Genomic DNA, 19084 nt, shown 5'->3' with positions numbered 1-19084 from the left:
GCGGAAAAAAACAGTGCGGATTTGGAAAATATTGAGATAAATTCGGACTTTGTTTACCACAAATTAATTTTTCTATTTCTAGAGCACCTGATGAATAAGTAATAAATGGAAAGCAGCCAGTTCATCAAGAACTTCTCAATACACACGTGTCTTTCATACACAGATCATAAATCAAAGCAGTAACCTTTAAGAACAAAAGTATTGAGTGAAGCACCGGCTTCAGCAACGGAAGTAAATGATGTTTTACATTGTTCACTCTCTTTCTACCCCTGCTTTTATAATGTAATCTCTTCATGCCAGGAATGTCATATTTCTTAGGAGAATGGTAATAAGTGCTAAATGTAACTGTCTGTATAAAGAGGCAAAAAAATATTTCTGCTCTTTTATTTAAAAGAAATCCATTACCAATCCATTTGAGCTTTTTTTGTTAAGATAATTTTAATACATTATATATTTTGACAGGATTTTCTGTTCCCCACTCAAATATTGCTTCACAAACTGAAATCCAAGTACTTCAATCTATAGTTGTCAACGCCAATTATTTAAAACCACCACAATATCATAATTTTGCCACAACCATCCAACTTAAGCAGAAACTTAGGTATGTTAAATTGTTTTCAGGAAGTAGTGGAAAATGTGTGTGCTACAAACGAATTCCAAGGTTCTACACAGAAATCACATATATAATTATTATTATTTATATAGAGTCATTTTCCCCATAGCACTTTGCTCACTAAAGGGATACAAATGGTTTACATAAAGTGACAAATCACAAAAAATCAAGTTTTTAATAACATACTGTAAATACAATTAATAATTTTAGTGCAAATTTTTAAAAACTTGATTTGCTGTAAAAATTTACTTTGGGTGGCATATTTATCAAAATCAAAATTTAAATAAAAAAAAGTCAGACCAAACTAGAATCCATGATTGGACCTTATTTATTATTAAAAAAAAGTACAATTTAGTTGGATTTAGTTTTTCCCAAATTGCTCAGATTTTCAGGGTAATTTTTTTTTTCCACTAAAAATTTGGATTTTATAGTAAAAAAAAACTAAATTTTTTTTGAGTTCTTGGTATGCAAACTTTAATAAATAACCACCTCAAGCTGATAAATCGGGTATACATTCTCAGCCATTATATCCTAATAGGAAAGGTAAACTGGGTCAGATATATGGAATCAATCAGAGATAGCCTTTTGAAACAAAGCTATGAAGCAAGACTGGAGTGGTCACCATGGGCCTAGTGTCAGGCCCGAAGGCGCAGTTGCAGTGTGGACCAAGGAGGAAGTGGTGGAAGCCAAGGTTCGAGGTACAAGGGGTTGAGCAAAAGAGTTGTCAGTTCAAGCAAGGTCGGTGCAGGCGGCAATCAGACGTGGTCAAGAAACAGGCTGGAGTCAGTTCAGGCGGCCAGACAGACGTGGTCAAGAAACAGGCAAGGAGTCGTAAACAGGAATCAAACAATGCAGATAACACCCAGGAACTTAACAGGAGTAAGACCTATAATCGGGCGCAGAGTGGAGCATCAGACGTCCTAAAATAGGCAGAGTTTGGCGCCAAAACGTGAATCACGACGTCATGCGCCATGCGCCAATTGCGTGCTGACGCTGCACGTTTTTTGACGCAAGCGTCAATACGCAGCGTCAAGTTTGACGCATTCGCGTCATGTTTGACGCATTCGCGTCAACACTGCGCGCGGATCGACGCGCTGGCGTCCGTCGACCGCGTGGTCCCCTCTGGGCGCCGCCATTTTGGATTTGGCGGCCCTTCTGGACGCGGCGTCCGACATTGTCCCTTACAGTACCCCCTCCTCTACGGGGGGCCTCAGGACCACCACGATTGGGTTTAGAAGGGAATCTTCTGTGAAATCTTTGAACCAGAAGAGGAGCATGAATGTCCGAATGCTTGACCCAGGAACACTCTTCAGGCCCGAACCCCTTCCATTTCACCAGATACTGGAGGGAACCTCTAGAAATTCGAGAATCCAAAACAGTCTCAACCTCAAATTCTTGGTACCCGTCGACGGATACAGGAGCAGGAAAGGGAGAAGAGTGACCCGCCACGGCTGGTTTCAGAAGAGACACATGAAAAACGTTTGGAATCTTCATCTCCGGAGGTAACTGAAGACGGACAGCCACAGGATTTACTAGTTCAATTATGGAGAAAGGGCCAATGAACTTAGGGCCTAATTTAGCAGACGGGACCTTGAGGTGAATGTTCTTAGACGAGAGCCAAACTTTATCACCGAGAGCATACTGAGGGGTTGGAGAACGCTTCTTATCGGCATGAAACTTCTGGCTGGAGGAACTCTTCTCCAAGTTCTTCTTAGTGGTTTGCCAAATGGCGGACATATGAGAAACTTGATCGTTAGCAGCCGGCACATCGGAGAGAAGAAAATCTTGGGAAAAGGCCAAAGGGTGAAGTCCATAGACACAAAAGAAAGGCGATTGGTCCGATGAAGCATGAAGAGAGTTATTGTGAGCAAATTCGGCCCAGGGAAGCAATTCAGCCCAATCATCTTGACACAATGAGACATGACATCTTAGAAATTGTTCAAGAGCTTGGTTAACCCGCTCAGAAGCTCCATTGGATTGAGGATGGTAGGCAGAAGAAAAATTAAGGGAAATATTGAGGGATTTGCAAAGAGACCTCCAGAACTTGGAAATAAACTGTGAACCTCTGTCAGACACAATCTCTAGAGGAAAACCATGCAGACGAAAAATGTGTAAAATAAACAGTTTAGACAGTTCCAATGCAGAGGGTAGTTTACGGAGCGGAATGAAGTGAGCCATCTTACTGAATCTGTCGATCACTACCCAGATGACTGTAAAACCTTGGGAGGAGGGAAGTTCCACGATGAAGTCCATGGCCAAGTGTGTCCAAGGGCGGGAGGGAATGGGAAGAGGTAACAATAATCCCTTGGGAGAGGTATGACAAGATTTGGAGGCAGCACAAATGGAACAGGAAGCAACAAAGTCCTTAACATCCTTTCGTAAGGAGGGCCACCAGACCAGCCGAGACAGCAGATCAATCGTCTTCTTAACCCCGGGATGACCGGCCTGCTTGGAGCTGTGGGATTGAAGCAAAATAGTCTGACGAAGATCTGGGGGTACAAAGGCTACCCCAAAGGGAGTATTGGCAGGTGCTGAGACTTGAGCAGACAGAATTTGGGAAGCCATAGGAGGAAATAAGGCAGCGATAATTTTGGCGGATGGAACAATTGGTTCTTCATCTTCAAACGTGGAATTCACGGAAGAAAAACTTCTGGATAAAGCATCTGCCTTTTTGTTCTTGGAGCCAGGTCGGAAGGTGATGATAAAATTAAAGCGGGAAAAGAACAAGGACCACCGTGCCTGTCTGGGATTCAGCCGCTTAAGGGTTTGGATATATTCTAAGTTCTTATGATCCGTAAAAATAGTCACAGGAACAGTGGAACCTTCCAAAAGATGTCTCCATTCTTCCAGAGCCAATTTAACTGCCAGAAGTTCACGATTGCCAACATCATAATTCCGTTCAGGCGGGGAAAATTTCTTGGAGAAAAAGGCGCAAGGATGAAGCTTCCCATCACTGAGTTGCCTCTGGGAGAGAATTGCACCTGCCCCAACATCAGAGGCGTCAACTTCTATGAAAAATGGAAGAAGAGGATCAGGATGTCTTAGGACTGAGGCGGAAGAAAAGGATTCCTTCAGGGATTCAAAAGCTGCTTTGGCAGGAGCAGTCCAAATATCAGGCCTTCCCCCCTTGCGAATAAGGGCCAAGATAGGAGAAATTCTAGAAGAGAATCCTTTGATGAACTGCCTGTAGTAATTGGCAAAGCCAATAAATCTCTGGATGGCCTTAGTACTGGTAGGCAAAGGCCATTCTTGGATAGCAGAAACCTTGGCTGGATCCATTTCAAAACCTTCAGACGAAATAATGTAACCCAGGAAGGGAATCTTCGGGGTCTCAAAAGAACACTTTTCCAGCTTGGCGTAGAGGGAATTTTCTCTCAAACGTGAAAGGACTTCTCGGACATGACCTCTATGCTCGTCAAGATGCTTGGAAAAAATGAGGATGTCGTCAAGATAAACAACCACACACAGTCCCAAAAGATCTCTAAAAATATCATTGACGAACTCTTGGAAAACTGCAGGGGCGTTGCAAAGTCCGAACGGCATGACGAGATACTCGTAATGTCCATCCCGAGTATTAAATGCCGTCTTCCATTCGTCGCCCTTCCGAATTCGGATCAGATTGTATGCCCCTCTGAGATCCAGCTTGGTAAAGATACTAGCCCCTTTAAGTCGGTCAAAGAGTTCTGAAATAAGGGGTAAAGGGTAACGGTTCTTGGCTGTAATCTTGTTAAGGCCCCGGTAGTCAATACAAGGTCGTAGAGTGCCATCCTTCTTCTCAACGAAGAAAAACCCAGCTCCAGCAGGCGATGAAGAAGGACGAATGAAGCCACGCTGGAGATTTTCTTGTATATATTCTCTCATGGCCTTAGTCTCGGACGGAGACAGCGGATAAGTCCGGCCACGAGGGGGCATGGTGCCAGGAAGGAGATCAATGGGGCAATCATAGGGACGGTGGGAAGGAAGGGTTTCTGCGGATTTTTTACAAAAAACATCACAAAAGTCCAGATATGCCTGGGGAAGTGAAGGAAAATTTATTGAAGAGCAGGACAACTTCATAACAGCATTGGAAGGTAAACAACTCTGTTGGCAAGACCAACTCCACTGAGAAATCTGGCCTTCCGACCAGTCGATGACAGGATTATGGAGTTGAAGCCAGGGTAGTCCCAAAACAACAGGTGTGGAGGGGCAATTAATAATAAGAAAAGAAAGTCTCTCCACATGCAGTGCCCCCACCGTAACGGAAAGTTCTGTAGTGGCATGTGAGATATAGGCATTGGACAGAGGTCTGTCGTCGATGGCCAATACTCGAAGAGGTGTAGGCAATGACTTCAAAGGAATCTTGTGCAGAATGGCAAATGACTGGTCCAGGAAGTTCCCAGCAGCCCCAGAATCCAGAAATGCTTGCGAAGAAATCTGTTAAGTGTTTACTTGAAGCTGTACAGGAAGCAAAAGACGTTGAGGGGTCTGTTCAGGATAAGAAACAATTCCACCCCAGTGTGTCTCCCCACACTTACCAAGGCGAGAAAGATTCTCTTGCTTCACCGGGCAGTTAAAGGCGAAGTGTGCCTTGCCTCCACAATATAGGCATAGGCCGGCAGAGCGTCTGCGGAGCTTCTCTTCCTCGGTCAGGCGTGCCCCCCCGATCTGCATGGGTTCAACAGGGGGCGAAGCGGAAGAAGAGGTAGTAGGAATGATGGGCTTCTGAAAATGTGGAGCTAGGAGAGGCTGGAATCTCTTGCTCTTATCTCTATCGGACAGATGCTCCCGCATTCGAGTGTCCACCTTGGTGGCCAAGGTAATGAGATCTTCCAAATTGTCAGGAATATCACGGGACACTAAATCGTCCTTCAGACGAGTGGAAAGTCCTTGGTAAAAGACCGCATGGTATGCATCGTTATTCCAAGTGGTCTCGGCCGCTAGAGTACGAAAGTCAATGGCATAATCACTGACTGGGCGGTTGCCTTGACGGATCTGCAAGAGACGAGAGGCGGCAGTAGTGACCCGCCCAGGAGCGTCAAAGACTTTGCGGAAGGAATGCAGGAAAAGGTCTATATCGTAAGTGAGCGGTGAATTCTTTTCCCATAAGGGAGATGCCCACTCCAGAGCTTTTCCTTGCAGGCGGGTAATAACGTACCCCACTTTTGCCCTCTCGGATGGATACTGAGTAGGCTGGAGCTCGAACTGGATCTGGCACTGGTTTACAAATCCTCGGCATGCCTGCGGATCACCATGGTAGAGAGGAGGAGCCGGCACCTTGGGTCCAATACCCTGAGCAGGAGCAGCAACGACCACAGGAGAGGAAGCAGCAGCGGCAGCAGGGGGATTCACAGACAGTTTGTCCAAGATTGCCTCCAGGGCTTGCCCAAAATGGACCTGTTGACTCTCGTAAGACTCCATACGGGAAGCTAACCCACGGAAAGCTCTTCCGAAATCCGGAGGAGGAGTCACTTCCTCAGTGGGGTCCATGGCCCGATTATACTGTCAGGCCCGAAGGCGCAGTTGCAGTGTGGACCAAGGAGGAAGTGGTGGAAGCCAAGGTTCGAGGTACAAGGGGTTGAGCAAAAGAGTTGTCAGTTCAAGCAAGGTCGGTGCAGGCGGCAATCAGACGTGGTCAAGAAACAGGCTGGAGTCAGTTCAGGCGGCCAGACAGACGTGGTCAAGAAACAGGCAAGGAGTCGTAAACAGGAATCAAACAATGCAGATAACACCCAGGAACTTAACAGGAGTAAGACCTATAATCGGGCGCAGAGTGGAGCATCAGACGTCCTAAAATAGGCAGAGTTTGGCGCCAAAACGTGAATCACGACGTCATGCGCCATGCGCCAATTGCGTGCTGACGCTGCACGTTTTTTGACGCAAGCGTCAATACGCAGCGTCAAGTTTGACGCATTCGCGTCATGTTTGACGCATTCGCGTCAACACTGCGCGCGGATCGACGCGCTGGCGTCCGTCGACCGCGTGGTCCCCTCTGGGCGCCGCCATTTTGGATTTGGCGGCCCTTCTGGACGCGGCGTCCGACATTGTCCCTTACACCTAGTATCTGAGACAGGGTATATTTAACCCTTTTGTGTTAGTATTACGTTTTTCTAGCAGTATTACATTTTTCTAGCTGCTCTCATGTAACCCATTCTCTCAAACACACAGGCTGGCACATTCAGGACCACCAAATTATGACGTCAAATAAAAGTTGTTCAAATTAAAAGTATTCTTAGTTTATTGAATCCTTATATACCAGAAGTGGAGTGTGGGACTATATCCTGGGTAAAGATTGTGCCAGGAGTTGGGAAGACCACACGAGTACCCCAGTGCAAGCTTGATATTGCCGGGAAAAACCTGGTTGGCCCCCATCTCTTGAGGGCCCCACTGGCCCAGATCCACACCCTGTGCTTCTTCTTCCTGCTGCAAACTCCCTTCTTTGGGCTGGTAGCGTTGTGCAGTTTCAGAGGAGAGAGCTGTATGAGGTGGCTCCTGTAATGCCGCCCCCCCTCACCTGCTTACCTTTTCAAGGGGGAGGCCGCAATGCTAGTGCTGATTGCGCTCTCTCACACAAGTAAAACCAAAATTTGGTTCTTAAAGGTACAAGGAGCGGCTTTTTGCCGCACCTGGAAACCTATCTGGCGCTGCCGCCTGAGGCGAGTTGAATAACTTCGGAGTGCCCCTGAGTGCACATGCGCGCACACATGCAGTGGGCCCTGATACAGCAGCCCCAGTGGGCCCAAGCCCCCCAATCTGACCCTTTTGCTATTGCTATTGCATTTTTGCATCTTGTATCTTTAATACAGCAAAGAGGACTCAGGAGAGTGTACCAGATTGGGTTACATAGGTGGGGCTATAGGTAAGTATCTTATCCTTTGGTTTAGTTTATTTAGTAACATTCTCTAAATATACATTATCCTACTGGTTACTGGATGGTAACTTTAGTTCCCCCCCCCTCTTTAAGACCTCTACTGTCCTTACAATGCTGTTAAAGAATATTATCCCCAGTGATACATAATCTTATATGTATATTATAATGATCCATTTGCAGCAGATTGAGACCAAAGTTGGAGTCACATTCTCATAGCTTTTCGCCAATCCTTGGCAGTTACTAACTGCATTTACTATTTAAGGCATCCTGCTGTAGTTTCCCTGTCTTGGTAGGCAAATTCATTCATAGCTCAAGAAAACAGACATGTTTCAATGATGTGGCCTATATCTTGAAGCTTACATTAATACATTTTTTATATAGGAATAATATAATAATTTACATTCAAAATTTAATTTGCCACCAGCCTCTGCGACCTTCATTCCATATGAGTGTCACTTAATGCCAAAGGAGAAAACACGTGCACGTGCCTGTGGTGTGCAAATGAAAAATGTGCCAGGAGGGATCACATCAAACATGGAGACATGAAAGACAGGGGCTGAGTTATGCAGAATTCTGCAAAAACATGTTTTATTCAAATTATACCTACTTTATTTTTTTCATTTCTTAATAATTAGAAAAAATACCATCTTGGGCTTCTTACCTCATAAATTAAAAGCACAGTGGTTCAACATCTTGAACATGAGAATCTATGTAAATTATTTTTATTGCAAGCCCCGGCTCAGCTCTCCTGTCGAGCACCAGATATGTTATCATATTTTTCTTCTAATTACAAAACCCTGTGTTTTAAGCGGTTCTTAAATTTTATTGACAAGGATACAAAGTTTTTGTTTGGTAATAAACATCAATCGCTCTGTTTAAAATGAACCATACATTTATATATTATTCATTTATAGTTGGCTATAAATTAAATAATAATGCTGGTGTCTGAGTAAAAGTAAATATAAAGATATTTGGCATATTATTATTATTACTTCCAGGGGAACTACCATGGCTATACACAGACAACCAAACTGTAATGGGTATTTAATGTTTTATTAGAGTGCCCTGTGATGTTAGGTTGTTAGGTTGAGCATTTCAGATCAGTGACTCTCATTGTAATAAGATTTTTTCAAATCTTCAATTTTTTGGTTGTTCAAACACATTTTCCTACTATCAGTCTGGGACATATGCAGCAAGAAAACTAATGAGACTGAGAAAAAAACAAATAACTATACCATTTCATACCAAGCAATGTGAACTCTGCTTTCATTTCCTAGCTTGTAGGAGCAAAGCTAATTGCTCAGTGGTTGAAATTTGTAACAGTATCTGTGCCATTTATCACCTGTAAATCTGCCGTAAAAACGCAAAAAAATTGGCCAGTGGGGAGTAACAACGGGTAACAAATGCGGTAATGGCGGAGCTCACCCAGCGAGTTCCAATCCCCTGGCCGACCGATGCTCTCGCGATACGCCAGTCACCTCCAACCGGCTCCAACATGCAGACAAGAGCTCGCTGCGGAGCGCAGATCGGAATAATCAAGGAGACGGTATAATATCAATCCGGCTTTATTACAACGCTTAATATTACATGGAACGGAGGGGTATGTGAATCTCTCTAACGCGTTTCGTGCCTACATCCTTGGCACTTCATCATGAAGTGCCAAGGATGTAGGCACGAAACGCGTTAGAGAGATTCACATACCCCTCCGTTCCATGTAATTTTAAGCGTTGTAATAAAGGATAAAGGAGAAAGGAAATCAAGGGGGTGTTCTTTTTACCTTGAGTAGTATTAGTGTAGAGTAGCAGTAGAAGGGGCTTTCAACAGCTATATGAGGTTACAAGAAAGTTAATTGTTAAAGACTAAAAACAAATAGCAGCTTTCATCTGGTGCCCATTTTCCCTCTGACACATCATCAGTAAAATTGATACATGTATGTATGTAAAGTTCATGCAATGCAGAATGCAGCTTTACATAGGTACAACATACTTTGATAAAAAAGTTCTGCTGGGGTTGAGCACTGTAATGGTTATGCTAAGCTCAGGAGAGGTGGTTAAGAGCAAAAATAGGATCAGACAGCTAGAATTTCTATGGGAACCAGGAATGATATCTCTTGAGTGACTGTTAGACTGTAGGGTGCCTTAAGTAATCTGAGCTGAGAAGAACTGAGCATGCTCATAAGTCAACAGACAAAGCTAATTCCTGAGGGAGGGAGCTGAGGGGGTTATAAGAGGAGAAGGATTTCTAAGTGATTAAGGGGATGCTGCAGCCTTACTCTTAACCTTTTAACAACCAGAGTGGCAGTTATCTAAAAGATTTCAAAGAGGCTGATCACTGATTAAATGTTTGTGGAGAGGGTTTACATGTCCTTTAAGGAAGATAGGGGCTTTGTGTTTTCAGGAGGGGCCAATCAGACTGATGTTGCCCGTGTCGTGTTTGTGTGACTTATCTACATGCTCTTTAAACCCTCATTGCCTCCGAGCCAAAGTTGATGTCTCTCTCTTGGCACAAAGTATCTTGTCTCTCCAGCAGTCAGGTTGGCTTAGCAGTCCTTTGCCTCAAAACCTTTATACAGCACCCCATTTGTGCCTGTTTAATCTAACCTGTTATCTATTACACACATGGAAGGGGATCGGGCTTAGATGATTTAGCCCCATTAAAATACATGTTTAAAACCTTTACCATGAGTAGACCCAGCTGAACACTCTACGCAGTTAGCCAAAAATGTAACTTTATTGTAGCTCTGCTCCATAGCCATAGACTAATAGTACAACCTGTTAGTGTGAATATAAAGTTTATTTCACCTCTTTTACTCACAGTTTGTCTCTTCTTTTTTTCTTCACCTTTCAGGGCATACCTGATGTTTTTCTGCTGCCCATAGCAATGTTGCAAAAGGCTATTCAGAAGACTTTTTCAGGTGCTGTTTGTAACTTGTTGGACCTTTATGTACAACTAAGTGCTGCTCTTTCTGTAGCTCCTTAAGTTCTCAGGACTAACATGAACCCTGTCTTATCTGTAGCTTAACAACATGGTCAGTACCACCACTAAACGTCGGGCAAAAGCTATTACTCATCTCTGAAGTAAGTTTTAGAGTTACTAGCCTAATACCCTGGCTATCCCTCTGTTGCTGCTCCACCTGTACCAGGGGTGGACAATCACTTGTTTTAGGCTTAAAATGGACCCACCTCACATATTTGTCAGGTCTAGCACATTCCTCCTCTAGAGTCTAGACTAAGCCCCTTATATAGTTTGCTTACTGTATATAGAGGGAGGTCCTATGACCTCCCCCACTCTAGAAACCTCCTAGGGGATTTCTATCTGCTGCTAATCTTAGGGGGTTGCTGCCATCAAATGATTTTATCTACAAGTAACACTTAACTATTTTAAAAATATACTTTGCCCTCTTACACATTCATATGTAGTCTGACAAGTGTCTGGTGATCGCCCCACTTGGCAGACTCAGGCCATTTACCCTATCTACAGTATTACACTGGCAATTAGTTTACCTCTGTGATGTTTTCTTCCTCCTTTACAAAGAACTGTGTACATTAAAGTGTATATTTTTAGCAAGAATAGACTTCCTTTCTTTTCTTTTCTTTGATTGCAGGTGAAACTGTTGCTTTAGAATTTGTCTTTAATGCTGAGATAGATGCCTAAAGCCATACATCTCATGGAAAGCTTTATCTTTAACAATACATTAACACAAGCTGCCCAGTGCATTAAAAAAGAAGAACTAAAAAACAGGCACAAACACATTCACACAAGTAATACTGTTAAACCTGCTCATGCCAAAAAATAACCTTGTTTATGCCTTCTATGCTCTTAGAAGCCATGCCCCCCTTGACTATATTTAGTATGTTCTGGGTATGATTTATCCTGTTGCCTGTTCTGTTAAGTGCTGAGCTCCCTTGTGCTATCAGAATAAATAAACAGATACTTACAGTGGCTACACAAGCGACAAGCAACATGCAAGCAGGTCAAAGAATTCCCTGTCCCTGCATAGCTTTAAAGTTATATACCCATTGTCTACTTCACTCTCACACAAAAACTCAATAAAAAGATTGAAAAAATCCCCTAGTTCTGCTTTAGCATGAGTAGCTAAAATAATTAAATGCTGAGCCCAGCATTACAGGTACATGGGCTACCCCAGAATTCCAGAAAGCCTTGTATCCCCTGGCACTCCTGCAAGTAGTTCTGGGAACACAAAACGACTCATTTACGTTGGTCAGTGCAGTAAGCGCAATGGCCATGTTTTTCCCATATTGCAGCATCTTCCCCAGAATTCCATTGTTGTTGCTGTTGCAAGGTGATGTTGCACCTGATGCCGTTATGGCCAACATATCAAAATTAAGGAAATTACATTTGCAATTTACCATAAATCAGGTGCAATTGTTGTTGGCGTAATTTCCAGTGTTTAGTGTGAGAATGACTACTGGAACTACTGCCTGGTCCGGAGGTGGCAGTAGCTCCAGGGTTCCTCTGTGTCCTCTGTGAAGCAGGAATGACTGAAAGAGGCATAGAGAACTATATAGAAGTTCAAGGAGCGCATTTTGATCCAAGTACCTTTAATGCATGAGGTTTTACAAGCTACTTGGGGGAAATTTGCATGAATGCAACTGCACTGTTGGATATAAACAAGCCCTTAAAATTTGCATTTTACAAGCTACTTGGGGAAAATTTGCATGAATGCAACTGCACTGTTGGATATTAGGGATGTAGCGAACAGTTCGCCTGCGAACTTGTTCGCGCGAACTTCGACCGTTCGCGTCCGCCTAATGTTCGCGAACGTTTGGGAACGTTCGCAATTTGAGTTCGCGACCATTCGACCGCTAAAATCGAACGATTTCCATTCGTTCGAACGATTTCCATTCGTTCGAACGATTAAAATCCCTCGACCGTTCGATTCGAATGAAAATCCTTCGATCGAACGATGAAAATCCTTCAAACGTTCGAATCGAACGAAAAATCCTTCGAACGTTCGAATCGAACGATTTTGCGGGTGTTCGAAGCTCGCGAACGGTTCGCGAACACCAAAACGGCGGTTCGCTACATCCCTATTGGATATAAACAAGCCCTTAAAATTTGCATTAATAACCAGCAGATTCAACTGTTGGATGGGCAAATACATCTGAACTTTTTTTTTTTTTTTTGCACTTTGCACCTTGTGTCCCCGGTATAATTAAAGAGCACTATGGGCTCTCTCTGTTCAATCCCGCAGTGCAACTAATGCATACTGTACTATTCTGTACTAATTGGCCAATGAAATGGATACACATATGTATAGATCTAGAACAAACAATGTTAAATAATAAATGAGCAAAAGAAGGTCTGAATTTGCAAAACATTACTGCGTCTGAAAAAAGCACATGAAACCCAAAATTACGTTTGATAGCTGTCAAAGTTTTGTGTTAATAGTTTTACATAACGGGTTGCGTGCCACGCTGTGAGAAGTCAATCAATAGATGCAATACTCCGTAAAATTAAAACCTTCTGGATTCTGGGTTAGCAATTAATAATCCCGAAATTGCATTTTGCTTGGTGATAATTAACATTACAATGTCACAGGATTCCTGTCTGCAAAAAAACATTCAGAGCTCATATTTAAGCAGCCAGTGATATAAAAGGCTGATCCTTCGAGCGTATAATCAGTGAATGGATGCACATAGAAAATAAGATGGTTTTTGGCAGATGTTTGGTAGAAAAAACCTAAAGCATATTTTACATAAAGGAAAACTAAAGCTCAAAAAAGAAGGCTAGAAATTTTGGCTTTCAGTAATAGGCCAGAACTAGCAGTTTAGCAGGGAAGATCTGTGCCTTTAGAGATGCCCCCCAGTAGCTCTACTGATTCAACGCAAATGCTCTGGACTGCTGTCACTTACAGTACCTGAGCTTAGGGACCAATACAAAATATACTGTAGGGGGCAAATTCACTAAGATTCTTAGTTGCGACAGGCGTAACTTCGCCGCACTTCGCCACACTTCGCCAGGCGTAGTTGCGCCAACGCTCCGCAAATTCACTAAAATCTGAAGTTGCGCACAGGGGTAGCGTAAGGTTGCGAAGTTGCGCTAGCATTGATTCGCTAAGCGAAGTTACGCTAGCGATGGTTAATTTGCATACGGCGCCAAATTCAAATTTCAATGGAGGAATACGTACAATCACTACAAATGCCTGGGAAACCTTCAAAACATCAAATAATTTTTTTTTTTTTGCCCTACACGTGCCCACTGTATAGTTAAGTTGCCATGAGTTAGGAAATGTAGGGGGGAAGGAGGGGAGCCCCAAAAAAAATTTCGATCTTTTTCAGCCTATCACCCATAATATAGAAAAAAACGCCAGCGTTTTTTGGGACTTAGAAAAAATGTGAACTTTTCTTGAAGCAATCCCTATCTACTCTATTGCGCTTCGCCTGGTCTGAGGTGGTGAAGGAAGTCTAGCGTAAAAGGTAGCGTTCAGTACAATGCGTGCGTTAGTGAATTTGCGTAGTTATGTCTGTTGCACAAATTCGCCAGGCGTAAGGGTGCTAAGTAACACTAGCGAATTTACGCCAGCGTTCGTTAGTGAATTTGCGAAGTAACGAAAATGACCAACGCTAGCGTTAAGCACTTCGGCGCATAGTGAATTTGCCCCAGGAGTCAATGGCAGAGGTCCCTTGAACCATTTGAAGATGTTAATAGCCTTCATGATGTTTGAGGTTTTTTTTTTTTGGAGGGCTCTGCCCAAAAACGTGATCATTTTGAGCGATTCTATTTTTTTTTTGTCGAAAACTCAATCAATTCATTTTCGGATCATTAACTAACAACTCGCTGATTCGAGTTCTTTCTTAAATTAGAAACCATTTGAGTTGTGAGTTCATTCTAGTTCATTCAAGGTATATAAAACGCTAAAATTTGACCTTGGATAAATAACCCCCTTGGAGATTGAGGTTCACAGTTTTAATTCTAACCTCACTGATATGTACATGGTATTGGGGCAAAAACATCTTTTTTAAAGGCCCATATTTCTCTCCAAACTTTAAAGCATCGATTAGTAGGTACGGAGTATAAATTCCTTTTAGAACAATGTTTCTAAGCATAACTCATTTTTGCTCCACTCTCTTGGACAAATTTGGGGAAGAAGGTCCAGATGAACCACATCAAACACTTTATAGAAATTCAATCAACCTACCTGTTTTTCTCCACTTGGCTTCTTGTGATTTAAAAGTAGTTCTACTGCCCCCACGACTTCTTTTCTTATAGCATGCAGTAATGCATCACCAACATAGACGTTGTAAGACAAAAGTAGCTCAATCAGTTCAAGGTTCTCATTTTCAATGGCAATAAGTAAAGCAGTTCTTCCCAAAGGATCAATGCAGTTAATATTTATCTTAAAATATATTTCAGCTTCTTCGAGTGCTTGTTTTACGCTGGCATAGTCCCCTTTTTCTACAGCGACCAGGTAGGATTTCTCAGATGGGGAGAGCTCTGATTCTGAACGCACAATGCGCAGAGGAATCCGGTCCTGGTAGGGTGAGTTGGAGCTTCTTTTATAGTAAAACTGAGCCATGTTTATGCCATGTTACGCTGTCTCTGCAGGAGGAAAATGGATAAAGACATTTTATTGTAATTCACCATTAAAATTTAAAAAAAAACAACATTTTAAACATCAACAAAACATGTTCATGAATCTAATCTTAAAGGGTTTTGTTCACCTTTAAATTAACTTTAAGTATGATGTAGAGAGTGATATTCTGAGATAATTGGCAATTGTTTTTTTTACTGCACAAAATGCACCACAGCCACCTGCAATGTCAGTCATAGGTGAGCAGGCATTTCAGGCACAAAGGGTTAAAACCTGCTACCGCTGTGGGGTCCTGCATCAGCAGGACAGAACTACAGATATAAATCAGAAACCTGTAAAAATTGGGGAAAGTCACGGTAGATCACATTGCTCATTTCTGCAGAAGCAAATCACACAGGTCCAGGGTGCAAAATGTGACTAGTTATAACAGCCAGGAAAGTCGCTGCACAGATTTGTACTCCGCATGGGGGAGATGATGGCATGCATATTAAGCTGGAGATTGACGGGCATCCAGTAAACATGCTGCTTGATTCAGGGACATCTGTATCAATGATATCAGAGACTGTTTACAAGAACTGTTTAAAGGGATCCTGTCATCGGAAAACATGTTTTTTTCAAAACGCATCAGTTAATAGTGCTTGAAGTGAGATGTAAAAGGTTGTTCAGCAGTGTGATTTTACTTAAAGGGATACTGTTATGTGAAAAAAAATTTTTTCAAAATGAATCAGTTAATAGTGCTGCTCCAGCAGAATTCTGCACTGAAATCCATTTCTCAAAAGAGCAAACCGATTTTTTTATATTCAATTTTGAAATCTGACATGGGGCTAGACATTTTGTCAATTTCCCAGCTGCCCCCAGTCATGTGACTATTGCCTGCACTTTAGGAGAGAAATGCTTTCTGGCAGGCTGCTGTTTTTCCTTCTCAATGTAAATGAATGTGTCTCAGTGAGACATGGGTTTTTACTATTGAGTGTTGTTCTTAGATCTACCAGGCAGCTGTTATCTTGTGTTAGGGAGCTGTTATCTGGTTACCTTCCCATTGTTCTTTTGTTTGGCTGCTGGGAGAAAAAGGGAGGGGGTGATATCACTCCAACTTGCAATACAGCAGTAAAGAGTGATTGAAGTTTATCAGAGCACAAGTCACATGACTTGGGGCAGCTGGGAAATTGACAATATGTCTAGCCCCATGTCCGATTTCAAAATTTAATATAAAAAAATCTGTTTGCTTTTTTGAGAAATGGATTTCAGTGCAGAATTCTGCTGGAGCAGCACTATTAACTGATTCATTTTGAAAAAATTTTTTTTCACATAACAGTATCCCTTTAAGTAAAATCACACTGCAGAACAACCTTTTACATCTCACTTCTTCTATTGGATAAAAGATTCCTGTGCTTGGTTAGATCCCAGCACTAGTGACTTACACAGGTCAGCCATTTACATTGCCCTAAATGGTTGTGAAGAGCGACAGGACCAAACTATTTGGTAGAAATTGGTTGAAGCACATAAAGCTGAATTGGTCTAAAATATTTACTATCAAACAAACTCCAGCTAGTCTAGTGATGGGCAAATTTCTCCCGTTCTCCCGAAAAATTTGTGAAACTCAAAAATTGACGCCCGCTTTAAAGTTAATGGGCATCCAAATAGTGTTGACTCGTGGCAATTTTGATGCAGACGACTTTTTGCAGGCACGTCCAAAATTTAGACGGCGTCGGCAAAACGTGGAAATTTGCCCGCAAATTCGCTCCAGGCGAATTTATTCACCCATCACTACCAGCTACCTTTCTCAAAAATCTGCAACAAGTATTGAATAAGCATGACTCTCTATTTAAAGAAGGATTTGGGCCAAAATTCAGTAAATTCATGTACAAAGCCCATTTTTCATAAGCCATGTTCTTTGCCATTCGCCCTTAAAGAGGTGGTTCACCTTTAAGTTAACTTTTAGTATATTATTCAATGGCTAGTTCTAATGACCTTTTCAAATGGCCTTCATTTTTGTATAGTTTTTGAATTATTTGCCTTCTTCTTCTGACTCTTTCCAGCTTTAAAATGGGGGTCACTGACCCCATCTATAAAACAAATGCTCTGTAAGGCTACAAATGTATTGTTATTGCTACTTTCTATGCAGGCCCTCTCCTATTCACATTCCAGTCTATTCTTTAAATCCATGCATGGCTGCTAAGGTAATTTGGACCCTAGCAACATGATTGCTGAAATAGCAAACTGGAGAGCTGTTGAATAAAAAGCTAAATAACTCAAAAAAAATGTCAACCAATTGAAAATTGTCTCATATCTGCTTGATCAGTAATGGAAGAATCCTTGTTTATGCATTATAGCAGTTCATACAAAACATTTGTTGTTTTCAAAGTTAATGATGGACCAGAAAGTGGGTCCTTTAAGGGCTCTGGCACATGGTTTGAATTCAAGCATTTTGCCAGGTATGATTTCCAGCAACTTCCCTGGTAACTACTCAAGCCCTGTGGGTGCAGAATGATTATCAAGTAAGTCTATGAAGAGGAAAGTTTGAGCATTTTGCTGCCCAACTGCCCACAGAGGTGGAAATTGTGCCAGTAACATTCTTTCCATTTGCCATAGCAGAAGGATTTTACAATTAATGTCTTACTTATTAGTGTCTGACCTGTGGGTGGATTGGTGGCACCAGAGTGATTACCAATACCTGTGCCATAGCTGTATGGTACACGTTGCAACATAAGCAAAACAAATATCTTACAGCATTTCATTTGTTTAATTTCATGATATAAATCCAACAAATATATATTACCTACAGAATATAATAAGGAATTTAAAAAAAAGGCCAAGTCTGTAGAACAGGGAAATAGCGCACAAGCTATATCTATTAAGAACTATACACATGGGAACATTCTACTTTACATAATCAACAATTCTGTCTACAAGATATGGTTCCAAAGGTCAGAAGCTCTTGCAATAAATACCCATTAAAAAGTCTCAGTGCGTAACCTTTCCATGTTTTAATTCATTTTATCTCTCAGCAAAAAATATGCTCAAGTAAATAACTTAGCTTATAATTAAAATAACTGTGATTTAATGGAACACTCCATATTTACAGAGCTCCTTAGCATGCAGAGCACATTTTAATTATATGGCTTTTGTAACTAAATTTGTAATTACCCCAATAAATCCTGTACCTTTTCACAAGCATGCAATTTGTGATATAATTTCACATTTTAAACTCCACAAACAACAAGCCAGAAATATACATGTCTTTAAGGCAGCAACCCAAACAATATGTTTATGGGACATACCAGTTTGGCACAGCAGGCAGATGCATTATCATATTACAAAAAGCAAAACAAGTGCTACTGTATACATTAGTGTCAATAATTGTCACTAAATGTCACTTTTTAAAATTACACTTTGGGTACTTTTACATTCTGTTTGACGCTATCAAATGTAACCTTGTCTTGAATCAATCTGCATGTGCCATTTGAACAAATGTTCAGACTGTATATATAAAATCAGATCTCACAGGGGAGCACAAAATCACTTCCACTAATGTGTATTAAATTATGATGCCTTTTCAGGCAGTGCGATAGTGCACATTTCATAGGCTTTGAATAGGTATCGCATGAAATGTGTATGGCAGAGCTTATGTTGATAGCCTTGTAATAAATACCTTTATTCTTACAATCCTGGATTTGGAGTGATCTATTGAAGTGCCTGCCATATTCTTTGTACAAATAATAAAGGCATACCAACATGTGGTCTATTGATACAATGCAAGCTACTGTCTACCAAAACTATCAGTTCAGTTTAGGAGGAAATTACCTACAAAATTGATGTATTACTCTCTTCACTAAACTTCAGAACATGTCTTCTAAAATACTACCTTGTTCAACATTAGTTCAGTGAATGGAATTTATTCTGGACATCATTTTTGTCTATTGCCTTAAAAAAAATCTACAGTTTACATTAGTCAAAAAGAAAGGTACACTAGTCTCATTTTCCAAATTTCTAGATCTTGTGAGTAGGAGAAGGAAGGTCACACAGGGATGCTGTCCTCTTCCCAATGACCTGCATTGGCGGCCATTAT

At 41.7% G+C, this 19084-nt stretch overlaps 1 protein-coding gene across 1 annotated transcript in view; it reads right to left on the bottom strand.

Annotated features, from left to right (window-relative positions):
• The window catches only part of LOC108708683 (short transient receptor potential channel 4), a 144442-nt gene that overhangs the window by 61890 nt on the left and 63468 nt on the right, over positions 1-19084 (bottom strand). The window contains exon 2 of the mRNA XM_018247635.2: positions 14623-15023. Coding sequence (XP_018103124.1) covers positions 14623-15000 — 378 coding nt within the window. The 5' untranslated portion in view covers positions 15001-15023. The remainder of the gene's footprint in view (positions 1-14622; positions 15024-19084) is intronic.

Source organism: Xenopus laevis, chromosome 2L, assembly GCF_017654675.1.
Source record: "Xenopus laevis strain J_2021 chromosome 2L, Xenopus_laevis_v10.1, whole genome shotgun sequence".
In the NCBI taxonomy this organism is placed as follows: domain Eukaryota; kingdom Metazoa; phylum Chordata; class Amphibia; order Anura; family Pipidae; genus Xenopus; species Xenopus laevis.
This window is presented reverse-complemented; position numbering and strand designations above follow the sequence as displayed.